A 19,164-nucleotide genomic window follows, 5' to 3' on the forward strand; every position below is an offset into this window, starting at 1 on the left:
CACTACCTCCACCTTCGCCATGACCTTTGGTCTGACGTTATTTTAAATATCATGTTAGCTATTCTTTCACTAACAATAAGATCTATCACGATAAGCTTAAATGATTTTAAACGTGCAATATAAATTATATAAAATTGTAATTATACATTTCTTTTTTTGACATCGTAATACCGAGTTGGTGATATACAATTCCCAACTTTCCATTAGAACAAAAGGTTATATACTCTTTAATTTGAAAGCGCGCGGGATAATACAAGGTCCAAGGAATTAGCATCCGTACAAAAATCCCAAGAACCCCCCTTCTGTAACTTGATTCCGGCTCCCCTCTCTCGATCTTCATCTTCTCTGTCTTTCAGCCATTTCCTCTCGCCCTACTCCCCCCAAGCTCTCAACCACTCTCCCTCGCTCCCTCATTCTTGATTTCGCGCTGGTTTCTGATTAAGTTGCAAAACGCACACCCAAAGAGGCTTCTCCTTATTTCCTTCTTTGTTTGACTCTGTTCGTATGATGTTGGAGTTGCACCATTGAGAATTTGAGAAATTGGCGTTTTCTGGGTGGGAGGGACGAGCCTGCGTTGTTCAGTGTTTGAGCTCTCACTCTTTCAGCTATAACGTTTTTCACATGGGTCTTCGGGATGTTCATTGGAAATCGCCATTTTGAATCATTTTCAGGTGACATTCTCGGGCTGCACGCTTTTCTTCTTAGATTTCGGGAGGGGGGAGATTTTGTGACACTTCAATTGCTGTGAACTCTCAGATACTGTCGTTCTTGTTGGGGTTGAAGGAAATTTGGATGCAACTCGATTGGGGTTGAAAAACTATGGAAAATTCAGCTTCAACATCGATTTCTAGTCTCTCAACGCCCCCTTGGAACCTCGAGAGGCCCTTTCTCACTGGGCGTTTTCACCAGGTTTCTATTTCTCCTCCCTTATTTTTCACATCTATTTTCTTCCATATCGAATAGGAATGTGTGTTTGTTTTGTGAAGAATAGTGCGTAAGCTATAGCATTAATCGGAGCTTCTGGAGTGGGAATAGTATCATTTTTCACTCATGGCATGTATTTTTGTTGTTCCTGAATTCCTTGTTCACTTATGAATTATTATCATTGTAGTTTTAATTCTTCCATTGGTCCCTCGTATAGAAAATGAGTTCTGACCTTGTGATTTTCTCTTTTTGTTTTGAAAATATACTCCAGGAATCAAAAACCACTTCCCGTTTTGCTGAATTAAAGTTGGATTCTTTCAGGTAACTGACAATATCAATAAATACATTTTTACCTTACTTGAAACAGTACTTATCGTCACTTCAAAATTCGAATATCTCAGAAGTGGGTGGCAGGAAAATGCCATAGGCTGTTATGATGCTGCAATTCAGGTATGATCTGCAATTATTATTATATGTTCTTTTTTTTTATACACAAATTATGATTATATGTTAAATACTCCGTTTCAAACTTGAGGAAGTTATTATAGTTCGGCAATTTGTTGTTCCTGAATTCCTTGTCCTGTTATGGATTTGGTTGTTCATATTATTTTTATCTATGAATTTTTCATCGCGGTTTCTGACAATAGTACTTGTCTTCTGTCACACTTATATATAGGAACTTATTGTAATTGATGATCTCCTCTCCGCCCTGCTTGGAATTGAGGGACGCTATATTTCGATTAAGAGGGTTCATGGCAAAGAGGATGAGGTTTCTTTCCAGGTTGATGCATCTATGGATTTGGCTCTTCAGGTAGCAGTTTTGGAGGCATAAAGTTACTACAACTGTTGTTTATTTATTCATTATTATTGTAAAACCTTTGCATTTGTAGGTGTGATTAGCATGTTTATTGAATCAAATTTTGTTCTCAAGCATCTAATTACCTTTGCTAATTTGCCTTCCAGTGATAATTAACTTATTTTAAGCTGGTGTTGATTTAGAAAAAGAAGATTTTGAATGAGGCCTCAATCTATTGGATATCTTGGATTGTTAAGTTCTTTCCAAACATACTGTTGACAACCTCGAATTGGACTGAAACAGCCCTTCTCTTCTTATCTTTGTAAACTGGAGGCCTCTATTTGGTTCCTCCACTTTTCATCTCTAAGGCCTTTATGTTGTGTCTCTCTCTTTTTTATTATATGGTTCTTCGATCCTTATTAAAAGAATATTTATGTCTACTTTTGTGGAGTAGTGGACATAATTGTCAGATTTTGTTATATGCTTGGAACAGAATTAGCTAGTAGATTTTGTAAATATATACAAGTTTTAATATCACATGATTACTTCTTTGTAATTATTTGTACTTTTCATCGACCAAGTGTAGGGGATTTGTAGATACCGTATGATTATAATCCCAAAGGTTTTTCGAGAAGTAGTTTCATGAGTTCTGGTAAAGCATCAATCCTTTTGTTCTTCCTGGGGGGACATGTCAACCATTATAATTCTATATGGAAATTTAAAGATTTTCTGCACAATGGAATTTGTGATAACTTTCTAGATATGCGAAAACTGTTAGAATTCTGATAAATACAATCACCCCCATTATGGATTATTAACATTTTACCTGATGCTTTTGACACTAAACTCTTCTAACGCTAATTAAGTCTAATATTGCAGGAATTGGCAAAAAGAATATTTCCTCTGTGTGAGAGCTTTCTGTTCATTAATCAGTTTGTTGAATCAAGATCTCAGTTCAAGAAGGGCTTAGTTAATCACGCCTTTGCTGCTGCGCTTAGAGCTCTCCTTCTAGTAAGTGCTTTGTTTTTAGCCCTGATGTAAAAATTGTATTCATTCGAGTAAAACTGATAAAAAAAAACCTTCTTATTCTTTTCATTCTACCAGCACGTTCTTTTAATAAAAAGAAATAACGAGCGGCACAAAGTAATGGCCTAATGGGAGACAATTTGTGGAACCAACGCATTAGAACCACAAAAAAAAAAAAAAAAATGGAAGCCAGTCCAAAGGAACCAAAAAAAGAACAAAAAGTAAAAAGAAACAAAAATTTACAAAATCTTCAATAATATTTGTGCTAACATTGATGCCTATAATCTCTTTTTTGGAAATTGATATTTTGTCTAGGGAACCTTTTGAAGGTTACAGCTTATATCAGTAACATAATAATTTCTAAAGGGAAAAGATAAAATATCAAGGAGAAGCTTGGAAGTATCCCGCTGGATTATATTTAGAGTCTGAAAACTATATAATACGTTAAGGGTCTCAAAATATGTTGATTTGAATACTAATTTAATTCTGCTGTTGACCCATAGGATTACCAAGCAATGGTAGCCCAGCTTGAGCATCAGTTTCGACTGGGTAGACTTTCCATCCAAGGATTGTGGTTTTACTGTCAGGTTTGAGCTTCTCTTAATCTATACAAATTCATTTCAAGTATGCCTTCTCACGTTTTATGCTACTGCACATTGCAGCCTATGATGGGTTCCATGCAAGCATTATCTGCTGTGACATGGAAAGTTTCAGCTAATGATATTGCAGGTTCTGCAGTTCTTAACCTCTTGCAGAGCCAGGTACAAACTTGTATTTACAGTCAAGGTGGTTAGAAATCTTCAGAATTTCTCAGCACGTTTTGTATCTCTGAGGGGTTTGCCTTGTTTATAGAAAAAAAAAACTTTGGATGTTTATATTTAAGGTACTGCGTCCTGTGAGTAGATGTAGACTGTTGGGCACTTTTTCATCTACTGTCTCTTCTTTCATTTTTCCTTTTCCCCGCTTTGTTCTTTCTTGAAGATATGCATAATAATGAAAAAAGATGTACAGGGGGGATACATGATTAGAATTCAAAACTAAACAATAGTTTGAGATCATGTAATTAAAAGTTCTCCAATGTGTTGAAATAGAAATTTGTTGTTAAGATTGTTTTTGTAAGCAATGAATATCTTTGTTTATAATAGAACATCTCTTATCACGTAGATATGTCTTTCTTGGAAATATATTTACCCAAGAGATCAAGTCATCTGTTATAGGCTTCAAAAAGCCAGTGTTCTTAGTCTCGACCAAATACCAAGATAACTAAGCAGCCAGTCTTGATAAGAACACCCAATTTTGTTTGCTTGACCATAAACCTTGTTCAGATCAACTGATTTATTATTAGTCTTATTAATGAAAATCCATACTTTCATTTACAGGAGAATGAAAGGACATATAATGGGCATTCAAAAAAATTATATCAACGGGTGACAAGCAGAGCCAAACCAATAATAAATCCTCATTCCTAAAGTAGCTAAAATAAATTTTAACATCGTAAGAATATTATAAAGTTCATTCTTCTCATAACCCTGACAAATAAGTGTGTGCCATTTGCAAACTGAAGTTGATAAATGGTAACATTGCCCTTCAATTAAACACCTTTTAGAACATTCATCTAGGTATTCTTCATAAAAAGCCTACTTTAAATGTGCACCAGACAGAGGAAAGGTGATAAAGGGGTATTCTTGCCTCAAACTCCTTGATGGAAAAATGCCAGCTTTTGCTTTGTCAGTGATAAAAACGAAGAAATTGGTTTTTGAGATATAGTTTGGATTTCTGAATCCAATCCAACTGCTTATTAGAAAAGCTGTTTTCTTCTGTTATAGCTTGCAAGGAGTCGTATCAAAGAAAGCCCGAGCTTTTTCGATCAATCTTGATAAACGAAGCCATGATCTTAGAAGCTCTACCATCAACATAATAGAATCAATAATTTGTTTGACTTTAATTGGAGCTAACTGGAATTTGGAAACTCTAGAAGGAACCGATCTCTTTATCTGCAGAAACTTAACCAAGAATTTTATATATGATCTTGATCTAGTGAATGAGTCTAATTCACTCATCTTGGAAGCCTGGGATGTTTTAGGAGTTAGGAAAATAGACACGCATGATGCATTGGAACATTCACGAAATAAGTCTTATAACACCATGAGTAGATCATCTCTAATGATGCTAAGCCTTACTTTTCTTGTTTAGGCCAAGGCTATGGCTGGTGATAATGCAGTGAGGTCTTTGCTGGAGAAGATGACACAGTATGCCAGCAATGCTTACCTTGGTATATTAGAAAGGTTGGTCCTGGAAGCTGCTACAAAATTTGTGCTATTACTGTATAGTATGCATCCTACGAGGAGATAACTTATTAGCATCCAAAGTTCTCATGCCTTTTTTATGACATTGCTGAATCTCATTAGAGTTAGGATTGCGCTTTTATTTTGGTCAGTTACCATCCCTAAATCTCCAATTTCTATCACAACATGGTTGTTTATTCCCACAAATAATTTATGATCCATAATTCAAACGTGTCAACACATATGGGTTCACGAGAATTCACTTTTTCTGGAAATTAGTTTTCAAAATGCCCAATTGCCCATTCTCCCCTCGCCACTATTTTGTGGTTATATTTTTCCATTCTGTAATTGATTGATCAATTTGCTAAATATACATAAATTTTACTTCAGATGGATTTACGAGGGAGTAATCGATGATCCTTATGGTGAATTTTTCATTGCGGAAAACAAATCTCTGCGGAAGGTATGGAGCTTTCTGTGATATTTTAGTGTATTTTGAAGTGTAGTTTTCATGGTTACGAAGCATGTTTTTCTAGGAGAGCCTCAATCAAGATTATGACACTAAGTATTGGAGGCAACGCTATAGTCTCAAGGAGGGAATTCCTACATTTCTTGCAAATATAGCAGGGATGATATTGACCACAGGAAAATATTTAAATGTCATGAGAGAGTGCGGGCATAATGTTCAGGTTTTTTTATACACTTTTTAATTTTTTGCATGCTTGTCATTACTATATTATTTGGTTACTTCACAAAATAATAATAATAAATATGCTTATTGTAATATCTGATTTCATTGCTATTTCAGCTACCTGTTTCAGAAACTTTGAAGTTAATGAGCTTTGGCTCAAATCATCAGTATTTGGAGAGTATAAAAGCTGCTTATGATTTTTCCAGCAGTGAACTATTGAAACTTGTTTTAGAAAAGGTTACATTCAATCCTTCTTTTCTGGTTCTTTTCCTTAGTTTCATCCTTTTTTTTCTTTTAAATACTTTTCTAGATGTCATCCATGGAAATTTCTTTACAATACTGACAAATTTTTGTATTGTCCCTGTAGTATGACCTGATAGGGAAGCTGAGGTCAATTAAGCATTACCTTTTGCTTGATCAGGTATACGATCTTTGATTAGTAAACTTATGCTGTGCTCTATGAACGTATGATGAAACCTTATGCTGTCCTCCTTAAATGTAGAACCGATATGAATTTTACATTTTATTCCGTTAATGTCATTTTATTCCTTAGAGATAGTAAGCTTCCATGTTTTCGAGTATTGTTTGTCATAAATCCATAAGAAATATCCTTCTCTAATTTAATTAATTTCATCAGTGAATAAATTGAAGCAGTAGGAGGATCAATTTTTCTGTTGGTCTGAGGAACTAGTCCATCAAATCAATATTCCCTTTTGTGACAGTAGTGGCCATATTATTGGGGAAGGCAAATTTTTACGATGAAAGCTAATCTCAGGGTTCTCCTGATGGAGCTGTATTAAAGATTTCCCATTATATTTTTTCTAATTCATTGTTGGTTGGAAAATCATATTACATGACTGCAGGGTGATTTCTTGGTTCATTTTATGGACATTGCTCGAGATGAACTTTCAAAAAAGCTTGATGAGATTTCGGTAGAGAAGTTACAGGTTTGATCCTAACCTCCATTTAGTGGCTTTTGGGCCTGACTTTTACTGTTTATTGCCTAACTAATAATGTTTGTGCATCAATATCATATATGCCTTCATGGCCATCTAGTCCCTACTTGATGTTGCCTTACGCACCACAGCAGCTGCAGCAGATCCTTGTCACGAGGATTTAACATGTTGTGTGGTAAGCTGATTGCAGTTTGTTCTTTGTATGATGCAAAAAGTACCAAAAATCTGCGTGATTTCTTCAGTTTTAAATTTATTACAGGAAAGAATGTCATTGCCTAAAAGCTTGCGTGCACTTAAGGATCTAGTTGACAGTAGGACTCTTACTGACATCAATGATCAGGAAGAACCCATGGGTATTACTGGCCTCGAGGCGTTTTCTTTAAGTTACAAGGTAAGTTATTTTGGCACTTGTTTTTCGTTCCCAGTGTTGCTTCATGACTAATTCCTTCACAAGACGTACGAGTCTGAGTCTTATTTGTACACCAAATTTGCTACCATTTCTTTTCTTGAATAATATTGGTCTATGGATTAGATGACTTGAACATTCACCTGGCCGACCAAACTTGTTAATATATCCTAGGCCGTGGTTCACGTTATCAAGCCTGAAGGCCTGTGGCCTTATCCAAGGGCCAATTCCTTCCGATAATTTCCGGATTGAAATGTTGGATCAGTTATCTGTATCAGGCTTTTAGGTTCGTCTTTAGTTTGTTAAAGTGGTGAAGCTTATCTTAGAAAGAATTAACAAAAAATTATCTTAAAAAAATGACAAATACGATTCACTGGATGATGTATATTAACTAAACCAGTAACAATTAACCCTAAGGCATTGTATGATTTGAGATTGGTTTCTATCTTTTCTGATTCATGTCAAACCACACTAGAGCATAGTTAAACAAATATTTGGCATTAACCAAGGGCCAAGGCTTCCGTTTTTTGTTGTATCATTTGAATTATATTTTTTGTATATATTTTATGGGGGCTTAATTTTCAGGTTAGATGGCCATTGTCTATAGTTATATCATGGAAATCTCTGTCGAAGTACCAGCTGATTTTCCGCTTTCTTTTCCACTGTAAGCATGTGGAACGTCAGCTTTGTGGGGCATGGCAAGTGCATCAAGTATGGGCTTGGTTCTCTTTTCATTGGTAGATGGTCATTTACTACATACATTTTTCACGCATAAATAATGATCTATGGCAGGGGGTTCGTTCGCTGAACATCCATGGTACATCCATCTCAAGATCATCCCTACTTTGTCGTGCGATGCTTAAATTTATTAATAGCCTTCTACACTACTTGACCTTTGAGGCAGGTTTCCTCTTTTGATAAAGTTAATTTTCATTTGTTTGAAAATGATGCGTGCTTTTGAGAGTTGAGATAAAATCGTGTTCTATATGTTTTGTTATCATTATGTTTTTTCTTGATGGGTGACCTTAACCTGTCATTATGCTTTTCCTTGATAGTAATGGAATATGCCTTTGGTTTCTTGACAAGTTTTTTGGTTGTAGGTTCTTGAACCCAATTGGCATGTAATGCACAACCGGATTCAGACAGCAAAGAGCATTGATGAGGTACATTCCCTTCTAATTTATGTTGGAGAGTTAAGATTTTTATCATCCATTGCTAAAGTACCTATTCTAAGTATATTTGATAAGCTCCTTCTATCAGGTTATCCAACATCACGACTTCTTCCTCGACAAGTGTCTCCGAGAATGTTTGCTTCTGTTGCCACAGTTGCTTAAGGTCAGTTTATGATGTATGCTTCCCCCCCTCAACTATCAAACTACATAAATCACAGCAATGTTTTCAAATTTCTTTCTTTTTTTTAATTGAGTAATGGACAAAAGGTTCTTGCTGGGATGGCTAGACTGTATCCGTGATTGAGATGTGTATTATAATCTTTGTTGTTGGGATCTTCTTCTACTAATATATTCTCTACGTGCAGAAAGTGGAGAAGTTGAAATTGTTATGTCTGCAGTATGCAGCAGCTGCTCAGTGGTTGATTTCATCCTCCATTGATCCATGCAAGTCAGAGGAATCATCCGATAGCTTGGTTGGTTCCAAAAAATCCAAGCAATGTTATGGAAAAACGGCCAAGGGAGCAAAGCTAACCACCTCCAACTCAGCAGTCACCGAGTCGATCCTGTAAGTTCATATTGAGTGCCTGTTTACGCTTATAATTCCTTGTTCTTACCTCCACTTTGAACATGTTGCAGTAAATTTGAGAAAGAATTCAACTCTGAGCTTCAGAGTTTGGGACCAATTTTGTGTAAAAGCTCCCAGGCTGAGCCATATTTGACTCACCTTGCTCAGTGGATTCTTGGCATTGAAATGACAAATAGGTTCTGAATTTCTTCCCTCCTTGTAACTTTGCAGAATTTCTATATTATTATTTTCTAAATTTTTATCGTCACAGTTCTCAGTACTTCTGTATCAGGGATGTGGTTCTTTGTGAGTTCCTTGGAAAGTTTAGTTGTTTCTTGTATGTGCTGCAGTTGAGGATTATCAATGTTGGCTTCTCCTTTTCCTTCATGCTTTATTTTCTGTCATGTCCCTTGTGGTTTAGCTGCTCTATTACTTTTCCTTTTTCGCCTTCCTATCTAGATGACCTGAGATCTCCCGTCGCAACTCAGAAATCTTTCATGTTCGTTGATCCTCTCGACCTTTGTTATCCCGTTTAGTTAACAGATTAAGAACCTTCCTTGCACAGCTTGTAGATTTGAACCCCTGCCTTCGTTATAATATTTCCTTTGATGTAACAGCTCAAAGTTTACCGCTAGCAGAAATTGCCTTATTTAGATTTTCCCTCTCGGGCTTTCCCTCAAAGTTTATAAAACGTATCTACTAGGGAGAGGTTTACACACCTTTATGAATAATGTTTCGTCCTCTTCTCCAATGTATGTAGAACCTCATACTTAAAAGTCTTTGATAATCGCACCCAAATACAAAAAGCAGGATATCCTTCTAAATTGAGGACGACGACTGGCCAAAACTATGTTGTCATATCTGTAGAAAAATTTGAGAAAGAAACCACAGTCAATAGCTCTACTTCTTTGTCAGTTTGTTCCACATTATTCTTCGTTTCAAAAAGAGGTCAAACCCCAGATTAGATTTGACAGGTAAGAGTGCTCCCATTGATTTTATTTAAGCATGTTTTCGCTGGCACATCTTTTAGTGTTTGACTATATCATATTTAACCGTTCAAGTCCATCATTAGCAAATATTGTCCGTTTTGTCCCGTTACATACCGTCGTCATTCGCAATGTGGTATCTCACATATTATTGATGCATATTAGCAAAGTCGGGATTCATCAGAATGGGCGATGATGAGCCGATGATGATTGCTTAAATAAATGCATTTAAGCATTTTCTCTACCGATTTAAAAGAATTATGTATTTTTGACTATTTTGGTAAGATTTTTAGAGAAGAACAATGTTTATGTTATAAAATAGTTATATTTGAGAAAATTTTATAGTTGCCTTTTCGTAATTTTTATTATATTATTTTTTAATTATTCCAATTTGGATATTTTTTACAGATTATAATCATTATTTACAAATGGAGGGTCTAAATTTATTGGATTATTATCGTTTAATGGTTTAATTCCCACAATTATAAGCTTCCACGTGCGTAAACTTACAACAAAAGATGTCTATTGATAAGGTTCAGAGTTTTTATTAAAATAAGTTTCTTTTTATTATTTAATTAAAATTAATTGATTCAAACTAAATTCATAATTAATAATACGAAACTATAACTAATTAAAATTAATATTATTTATAATAGATAATTAATGTTCTATTTTTATTGATAAAATATATTAAACTATAATGTAATTAAGGATATTTATTAAAATAGTTAAATTAAGTAGTAATTATAATGAATTATCCAATTAAAATGATTACTTTATTATTGGAGTTTCTTACTGAATTTTGATTCTTTTATTACATGACATCATCCATCTACAAAATCTATAAAACTTTAAACCAAACTAAATTCAAAATCAAAATTATTATTAAAAATAAGTATGATATGAAAAATAAAAATATCTTAAAATTCAATAATTTTAATCAAATACAAAACTTTTTTAATTTTTTTCAAGATTAAAAATACTAACCTTCCTATATAATAAGTATATATTTAGATTTTTTTTTTAATTTAAAGTATTAATGGAATTTTAAAAATGAAGTCTGATAAAATTTAGAAAGTATAAAATATTTTTTGAAATAAAATATAAATAATTTATTGTTTATTATTATTAGTAGTAGCATTATTTAAGTTTACTAATTTAGACACTAGTTTAAAGATATTTTATTAATTTACATGCGTAATATAAATAATTTAAAGATATTTTTATTAATTTAAACCATAATTTAACAAATATTTTATTTATTTATTTATTTTAAGGTCGAGCGAGCTTTTATTTGGATACCATCGTATGAATCCCCAAGAGAAAGTACTTTTAGTGTCTAAGAAAAAGTATATTTTTAATGAAAAAATGAATTTATTTTTCCGGATTCAACCTTCTCCTTCTTCTCCATCTTCTCCATCTGGGGGCTTCATTTTCCAAACCCAAAAATCCAGCAGAAACGAAGCTTGAAGATTGATTTCTGCATCAAATTCAAGATCTCGCCCCGCCGGATGCCGCCGCTGCCTTGATCATTGTTTCACCAGTTGATGTGTCTCTTTCACCCTTCTGTGAGCTCCCTCTCTTGCCGCTTCTCTGTTGATGCCCTTAATTCTTCCAGTTCTCAAATTTTTAAGCTTCTCAAACTCTCTCTATCTTCTTCCTCTTTTTAAGCTCGTTCTATGAGATGGTAGATTTGCTGAACGTTTGAGCTGTTGGTTGTGTGATTTGGGCCTCTTTCTATCCCACCATGTAAGAATCAGATTGGTTTTATCTTTTTAGATTTCTTTAGCTATTGCACATGCTCTTACCTCTGTCAATTCGTCGCTTGATTTTTGTTTCCCTTGTTAAATTTTATATTCAGTTTTTAAGTTCTCTGGCTCACATGTGGGGATGCCTTGAAGTTCGGAAAAAAAAAAAAAAAAAAAAAAAAAAAAAAAAAAACCCCATTATCTCGTTTTGGAACGGATTCTATTTGATAATTCGTAATTTGTTTAGATGTGTGCTTTCTGGTCCAGGAGTCTCGAGTAATTGAACCGCGAAGGGGAACAAAACTAGCTCTCTCTCCCTTTTTCTTTCAATTTCCAGTGTGATGGCTGTACAGTGGTTACTGTTATGCCATGGCTTGGTTACACTTCTAGTGGTGGTCTCTTTCCTTTGCGGCCAGTGGCCGATCTTTGATGGCACTCCCATTCAACGTATTCACCGTTTCCTCACTTTTGGCGCCTACGATTATTTCTTGTAATTTTCTCTCCTCTTTTCTTTTCATTGTTTTCTTAAGGTTAAAGTATAAACTTAGTTCCCAAATGTGTATTTATTCAATCCCTAAACTTTAGTAAGTTTTAAGCATGTCATGGAACTTTGAATTTTGATTATATGTAGTGTTGTTAATGTTGTCAACTAAAGAATGAATGTTAAATGTATAATGCACAAGTATGGATTACTTTGACATGATAGACAACTGAGAGAAAGAAAAGGATAGTTAGATAAAATGGAGTGATATGGTCTAGAGAGGAATTTAATATACTGATTTAAAAGAAGAGTATGTTATTTAAGCTAAACTTTTGTTTGTCTAGTTGTTCAACGCCTTTTGCCATTTTTCTATCATGTTCATGTCATGTCCAATGAGTCTATTTTTGTTAAGTAGACACATCATGTAATCATTTAGTTAACAATATTCACGACAAGGGCTACACACATCACAATTCAAATCTAGAGATGTAGTTGAGACTTTTTAAAGTCTAGGGTGGGATAAATACAGCAACAAATTTCATGAACTAGAATGATAATATAACCTTTTGTACTTCTATTTTGCCAACTATGTAGCATTATGTCATATTTCTTTTTTATTTTTGGTTTAAATGCAGACGACTTATAGGATATGTATTTGGGTCAAAGGGAACTAATATGGTTCTAGCGATCGAAAGTTTCTGCTGTGACAGACCTAATCCAATCCTTCAGGTTGATAAATTATGTACTTTTTGATAATATGAAAGAACTGGGTTTTAATACACAAACTGCTGTGCTCTTGTGAAGTTAAGTTTGAATAATTGGAACTTATATATGATTTTGTTTCATGTTTATATTTATGCTTATGTGTTTTGATTTCATATTCTAAAATATTTTCTCCTGTTGCCGAGTACTAGTTGTGGCATTAGTATGTCCGCCATGCTTACAACGTATCCTTGGTATAAATTGGCCCAATTAGATTAATGATGAATTATGATTAGATGGTTACTTTTGGTGATTTTAAAATTCCCATATGGCATCTGGGGCCATTGATGATCATTTTCTGTGAATCAGAAAAGGGGTGTGGAATATTCTTATGCAGGCTCTATCTTATAGTTGAAGTTTCTAAAGCTTGGTTATGAATTCATTTCCACTGATTCCTGAATATATATAGAAAGGATCGTTTGTTGTTTCATCCTTGGACTTTCACGAACAGAATAACACCATGTTCTACACTGGTTGTTGATTGCTTTAGGATAACAAGTCATTTTATTTCTTACTAACTGACCAATAATGCGTTACAGATACCTAACCTATTTTTGTAAGGAATTTGTGATGCTGCATGGTACTTCCAAGTATATAACAAGTGATAGTGGCTAGTGGCTCCAAGTTCTTGTCATATTTGGAAATGTTTTATGAAGAAATTTACTAGTTTGAAGTTCTGTACTGCTTGTTTTCCAACTCATCCTTTAATGTGATGGATGATGGTCAAATTGAGGTAACACATAGAGGTTTGGGTTATTTAATTTGTTGTTTGAATGCCGACATATCTAATATAAATGATGGGGTCTATATAGTATAGGAAGAATTTGCATTTAGGAACAGGAAGAATTGATCCAAATAAACCTTCTCTTGTAGTTGCTTACACAAAAGGTCCTTGCTTAAAAGTGACTTTAGTGAAACCCCCAAATGGTGTTGATGAACATAGAAGCTGAGGAGTAGCCTGAATCATTGCATGATTACAATTTGAATTTGTTTGCATTTTAAATAAGGCTAGTAAAATATTCTGTAGATGCTTAAAAGCATAAGTGAATGAAGGGGTTTAATGAAAGATACCTCTTGAGACCTTTAGGACAATTCAGTCTCCAGCTGGGGTTGGTAACAAGCTTTAATAGAAGTTTGATCCGGCAGAGTACTTGAATGAATTATTCCTAATACGTAGTTTACAGAGCCTATCTACTTATCCACACATTTCAAGTACGTTCAACGTGTCTGACCTACTGCAAGATGTACTTAATTCCATTTTCTGTTAGCACTGTTTAGTAGTTAGATCACTAACTGCATAAAACTACCTCACCCCTGTACGCTAATTTTTTATCATTGGCACAGTAGCAATTAAAATGAAGAAGTTGCTCTGCTTCCAATTTTCAATACCATTAGATTCATACTGAACCCTATTAGCTATGCTAATGGTTTTCAAGAGGCTCTAATGATGGTGTAACATGAAGTCTTCCTGTTTAACAAAGAGATATAATTGGGCTCTTGTTCTTTATTCTCCAGTCATTCAATGTTTTCTTTCTTGCAGGTCATTTATCTTGCTATTGTTGGGATTACCTATTACATTATTACAATATCTACATTCAAATACGTCCCTGGTTATTACTTAAGTGGAATTCATAGGTAACTATCCTAAAATCTGTGTATTTTATGCTATAGTTGTACTACTTTGCAGTCAGAGTTTCATCTTGAACTCCTTAGGCGTTTTGTGTTCTTGCAGGTATACAAGCTTTTTGGCTGTTACAGTTGGTGTTCTCCTCTTTCTATTAACCAGCTTTTCTGATCCAGGGACGGTGAATGCTGATAATATACATCGTTATCTGTCTGCTTATCCATATGACAACATTATTTACTCTGAAAAGGAATGTTCAACTTGCAAAATTCTAAAGTAAACATTTTCTTATCCTGTACACTTATTAATTTTTTAGTTTCCTCTGGCTTCTAATTACAATAATTATTTTTTACTTCCTCATTGTCTCAGACCTGCTAGATCCAAACATTGCAGCATATGTGATCGTTGTGTTGCACGTTTTGACCATCACTGTGGATGGATGGTGTGAATTACCTCCATTTCCCTATTTTCTGCTATCTCATTAATAGACATCTTTTGTATTGTCAAAGTCATTGAATTTTGGATTTTTGATATTTCCAAGGGTTTTCAACTTTGCAGAATAACTGTATAGGGGAGAGGAATACCCGATATTTTATGGCCTTCCTTTTGTGGTACGTGCTAGTTGATTCGAATTCATTTAAGTAGCATTAACATCGTAGTTGTATGTACTCCAATTTTGAACCTGGTGCTTAATGTTTTCATGAAGGTCGATGTAAAAAAGAATATTTTCTTCCAAGTGAATGAAGATGAAAAGAAATTTGTTGTATTGGATTGTGCAGTCTTTAATTTTTTGAAGTTGAACCTTATGGTCATTTCGTATCTGAAATTGTGAGACCCCTATTATGCATACTTGTCAAAGGGAATCGGGAAACTGAGTGCAATGGTTTTGTGGGACCGGTTTGGGATCGTGCTTCTACTTTACGGTCTTGGTGGGAGGGTTTTTTGTAGGACTTTTGGGGATGTTGGTTGCTATGTGAAATTTTGTGGACAATTTGTGTCTTGAGAGAAATCTCCAGCTCTCTCGAATAGCTGGAGTGTTGGTTTTTCCTTGTTGAATGCAAAATCATCGGCTGCATAACCTACTGTTCATTGAAGAATTCTGATAGAATAATGTTGGTTTTTCCTATTTGCTTGTGTTGTGTGTTTTTCTGCCTGTTTACAGGGAATTTGAGATTAGATACCCAACTGTGTTACATACTCGCAACCACATATTTCTGCTATATTAGTGTTCTCGAGTCCTCAGATCATGTATATTCTTTAATTTTTTATGTTTTCACAGGCATTTCTTTCTTTGTGTATACGGGGCGGTTGCAATTGGACTTGTTCTTGCTGGACAATTAAAAGAATTAAAAGTTGTTTATATCTTGACGGGTACATGAAATTACTTTCGCTCCTTTATTGTGTCTCTTTCGTTCATGTAAATCTGATACGTGGCAATTCTTTCCCATTTATCGGATGCAGTTTATTATGGCGTTGAAAATTCTTTCTTCGGTCTAGCACCTTATGTTATACAGGTAAGTTATTTAAATTGATTCCTTGTCCCTCTGTTTGTTTGCTTAAATTGTGCATTCTGGATAATTACTGTTGGCTTGTTGTTTGGCTTGCAACAGTGGATTTTGGGCTCCTACAATACTCAACTGCTAATCATGGTGTTTCTTTCGATAGTTTGTCTGCTATTGGGAGGTTTCTTTGGTTACCATGCTAAACTCTGTATCACCAATACCACAACAAATGAGGTGTCTCTCTTTTTTGCGTTTAGTTATTTTCTTTGTGTGGTGGGTTCTTGTTTATGAAGGACAAGGCAAGGGAAGTCAAAGTGTTTATGAAAGGTGTCCGAGTGAAAGAACTTACTTAAACTTAGTGCTTGTGAGACCGAGTGAAAGAAGGTTCAGGAGTATACAATGACTAAGGGAGATTAAAAGAAAGCTGTCCAGTTAGTCGGAAATATAAAAAATGGAATAATTATAAAAGGAACTACAAGTGCTTCTTTGTCAAGCGCATGAGCCCAAGCAATTGCTTTTGACTTTTTCTAGAAGCACTTTTTTGTTATCCAAAACATGATTTTGACCAATGGAAAATCAACACCTATGTTTGGGAGGGCTGTTCACATGGAAAATCTTCTCTGTCGTGCGCCAAAGTAAGCTCTTCTGATGAGGTTGAGCCAAAGCTTTTTTGCCTTCTTCTTGAAGGGTTGCAAGTGAGGAGAAAAGGAATATTGGCTTTGACTAGAACTCCAAAGGATGGCACCTCTGGGAATTTTATAGGTGTAAGATTGGAGTTCTCTCATTGTTTGCGTTACATTTGGAGCAATAAGTCATGTTAGCTATCAGTATCTCTTTGATAATGCCCATGACTAGATAATTAGAGAAACCATCAAGCTTCCATTTGTAAACAGAATCTTTGTCGAATGATCTATCGGCTATGAAGGGTCTTTCGTCATAGGAATGGTCTGGATGAGATGGTTGTGGATTCCGAGTTCTTCTACTTATATTTGAACCAGAACCCCTTGAGTTTCTAGTGACTTCTTTCCAGGATAGGGTCCTTGGAATTGGAACCGAAAATCTTTGTGCATTGGCTTCTATGAGTAAAGTTGATCCTTCTGATGTAGATCTTAGAGCTCTTGGTGATATATTGGCATGCATCTACCTTTGCTTCATATTCAATTAGAGATTGACATCAATAATTAAAAGAGTATGAGATTGTTGGGTCTTTAAGATAACAATTGAAGCAAATTGGCACATTCTCCACATTGGTCTCATTGTTCCCAAGTGAGAAGTTACCAAGAAGATATTGAAAGGGCTATATATTTCTTTTAAAACTTCTTCAAAGATCTAGATTAGAGAACTTTTATGTCCAAATTATTGAAGAGTTTTGTTTCAAAGAACTCAAAAGACACTTGAGTTGGCTCGAGTATTTGAAACTTGGAGGAAGGGAGAGAAGCTCATAGAGTAAGGGGAAACTCTGAAGAGCTTATTCAATGAAACGAAGAACTGAAAATTGCAAATATTGAAGAAAATCTTCGGAAGTGAAGTATTCTAGAAATGACTGAGTTGGTTTAAGTCATCAGATTAAGGCTCTGGTCTAAAAAAGCTAAAAAAGCGTGGATCCAAATCTCTCTCAATAATTTTTCATTTTCTTTTAACGAAGGTTGAATATGTCGATTTGAACCGTGACATCAAAGGAGGTTGTAACGGCCCAAGCCCACCGCTCATAAATATTTCTCTTTGAGCTTTCCCTTCTAGGCTTTCCCTCAAGGTTTTAAAATGCGTCTATTAGGGAGAGGTTTTCACACCCTTATAAAGAACGTTTCATTCTCTTCCAACCAATGTGGGATCTCACAGAAGTACATGTCAATTACAACTAAGCTAAGTTCATTTGGAATGTAATAGTCTTAGAAATGAGTAACCTTCCAACATTTTTATGGCTATTTTTTGTGATTTATAGTTCTAGATGTAACTACTCTTCTAGTCATGTTGGAGCATTTTGTTACCGAGTTTAGTTCTTAAAATTTAGGACGAAATAGAAATTAAGGGACCAAAAATGTTTTTTTTTTTCCCTTTTAAAAATGGTTGTCAAACAACTAGAATATTTCATCTGTCCTATACTTTTGCTGCAAATTTGACTTATTGTGTGATTTGTTTTGGGTACTGCTAGACATTTAAGTGGCAAGAGTACATCAGCTGGCAGAGGAAGGCAAGTGAAGCCAAGGCAAGTGCAGCAGCCTTAAGAGCAAGCATGGATGGTCTGAGTTCTGAAAGAAAGCCTCCAGAGAGCAAATGGAGAACCATTTTTCGTAGATCTCGACTCGAACAAGTGCAGGTTGTCAAGAATAATACTTATGATCACGGATTTTTACACAACATTCATGAGGTTATTTTCCCTTTCTCATCAAGACCGTCATTTTCAAGAAGTAAACCGAAGTCTGGCTGAGACTGCTGTAAATTTAATGCTCTATGATGAACCATGTTGTCATTTCATTCAATTAGAGGTTGATGGGTCGGTCGATCGGTCGAGGGTAGCCCTCTGGAGATTGTATAAACTCATGGTCTCTTGCTTTTGCATTTCTCCATGGCTTTATGATGATGGTCAGCCTTACTGATCTCCTAATGTTGAGATTGTTTTATAAGTATTTTGTGGAATTCTGAATGTTTTTGTTTAGTTTGTAAGCTAATTGAGAAAGTTTTGATTTCTAAGCAAATTATACATTGATGAGGTTGAAACATGAAAATCCTTGGAAAAGGAAATTTGAAAGGTTAATTTAAGTTTTTCTAAAATACAAAAAAGACTATTATACTTTCGTGTGAGTATGACATGGGTTACTTCGTAACACCTGGTACTTGAACATTGGCTCGAGATATTTTCTCTCTCCTTTCTTATCCTAAAAAAAGAAAAAGCACCTTGCATCTTTGAACTGATAACCTCTTTCGGCTAACCTAGCCTCCTCCGTCCCTCGGGACCAACAAGAGGTAGTACATGAATATTCACCTGTTGTCTATCGACTATGTCTTTTAGCCTGATCTTAGGTCCTTACTCACCTTTTGTGAACGAACCTTGTGGAGGAACCCTTAAGTTTTCGGGATAGGGAAGCGAAAAATCTTATATAAATTACATTAACGAGAATAAAAATAAATAAATAAAATTACCCCTTTATTTTTGTAGAAGTCTCTATTTCCCTAAATATATATTATATAACGGGAAAAAGAAAAGTAGCCGTTAGATTGTTAATTACACACAGCAGAGTA

At 34.9% G+C, this 19,164-nt stretch overlaps 2 protein-coding genes across 6 annotated transcripts; both read left to right on the forward strand.

Moving 5' to 3' along the window:
- The first annotated feature begins 255 nt into the window (after positions 1 to 255).
- On the forward strand, positions 256 to 9,215 carry LOC111498352 (gamma-tubulin complex component 2-like). Of its 3 annotated transcripts, none has more exons than XM_023149550.1 (22): positions 256 to 671; positions 757 to 909; positions 1,196 to 1,245; positions 1,326 to 1,374; positions 1,601 to 1,735; positions 2,600 to 2,731; positions 3,250 to 3,333; positions 3,409 to 3,507; positions 4,940 to 5,031; positions 5,422 to 5,494; positions 5,568 to 5,720; positions 5,840 to 5,959; positions 6,090 to 6,143; positions 6,586 to 6,669; positions 6,779 to 6,853; positions 6,938 to 7,069; positions 7,670 to 7,795; positions 7,877 to 7,984; positions 8,185 to 8,247; positions 8,345 to 8,419; positions 8,622 to 8,821; positions 8,893 to 9,215. In XM_023149550.1, exons 2-22 carry the CDS (start codon positions 820 to 822, stop codon positions 9,023 to 9,025), a joined length of 2,127 nt encoding a protein of 708 aa, XP_023005318.1. In that variant the 5' UTR covers positions 256 to 671; positions 757 to 819; the 3' UTR covers positions 9,026 to 9,215. The 3 variants fall into 3 exon arrangements, with proteins under 3 accessions (XP_023005318.1, XP_023005320.1, XP_023005319.1); XM_023149552.1 differs by having other exon boundaries at positions 1,329 to 1,374; XM_023149551.1 differs by having other exon boundaries at positions 256 to 583; positions 672 to 909.
- A 1,934-nt stretch (positions 9,216 to 11,149) lies between these two features.
- On the forward strand, positions 11,150 to 18,620 carry LOC111498422 (probable protein S-acyltransferase 17). Of its 3 annotated transcripts, XM_023149667.1 has the most exons (12): positions 11,150 to 11,375; positions 11,479 to 11,556; positions 11,823 to 12,045; positions 12,672 to 12,765; positions 14,339 to 14,433; positions 14,531 to 14,698; positions 14,792 to 14,864; positions 14,981 to 15,033; positions 15,702 to 15,793; positions 15,884 to 15,936; positions 16,033 to 16,158; positions 18,077 to 18,620. In XM_023149667.1, exons 3-12 carry the CDS (start codon positions 11,897 to 11,899, stop codon positions 18,350 to 18,352), a joined length of 1,179 nt encoding a protein of 392 aa, XP_023005435.1. In that variant the 5' UTR covers positions 11,150 to 11,375; positions 11,479 to 11,556; positions 11,823 to 11,896; the 3' UTR covers positions 18,353 to 18,620. The 3 variants fall into 3 exon arrangements, with proteins under 3 accessions (XP_023005435.1, XP_023005436.1, XP_023005437.1); XM_023149668.1 differs by having other exon boundaries at positions 11,150 to 11,556; XM_023149669.1 differs by lacking the exons at positions 11,150 to 11,375; positions 11,479 to 11,556; positions 11,823 to 12,045 and adding an exon at positions 12,329 to 12,346.
- The last annotated feature ends 544 nt before the right edge of the window (positions 18,621 to 19,164 follow it).

The sequence above is a fragment of the Cucurbita maxima genome, unplaced genomic scaffold, assembly GCF_002738345.1.
Source record: "Cucurbita maxima cultivar Rimu unplaced genomic scaffold, Cmax_1.0 Cma_Scf00025, whole genome shotgun sequence".
Lineage (NCBI taxonomy): Eukaryota > Viridiplantae > Streptophyta > Magnoliopsida > Cucurbitales > Cucurbitaceae > Cucurbita > Cucurbita maxima.

What these genes read in the sequence shown, in the direction of transcription:
- LOC111498352 (XM_023149550.1), top strand. Translation starts at nt 820, where the DNA reads ATGGAAAATTCAGCTTCAACATCGATTTCTAGTCTCTCAACGCCCCCT. An exon ending in AGTGCGGGCATAATGTTCAG is followed by an intron (nt 5,721 to 5,839) that starts GTTTTTTTATAC and finishes TTGCTATTTCAG; the next exon opens with CTACCTGTTTCAGAAACTTT. An exon ending in CGTTTTCTTTAAGTTACAAG is followed by an intron (nt 7,070 to 7,669) that starts GTAAGTTATTTT and finishes CTTAATTTTCAG; the next exon opens with GTTAGATGGCCATTGTCTAT.
- LOC111498422 (XM_023149668.1), top strand. Translation starts at nt 11,897, where the DNA reads ATGGCTGTACAGTGGTTACTGTTATGCCATGGCTTGGTTACACTTCTA. An exon ending in GGCGCCTACGATTATTTCTT is followed by an intron (nt 12,046 to 12,671) that starts GTAATTTTCTCT and finishes GTTTAAATGCAG; the next exon opens with ACGACTTATAGGATATGTAT. An exon ending in ACCATCACTGTGGATGGATG is followed by an intron (nt 14,865 to 14,980) that starts GTGTGAATTACC and finishes TCAACTTTGCAG; the next exon opens with AATAACTGTATAGGGGAGAG.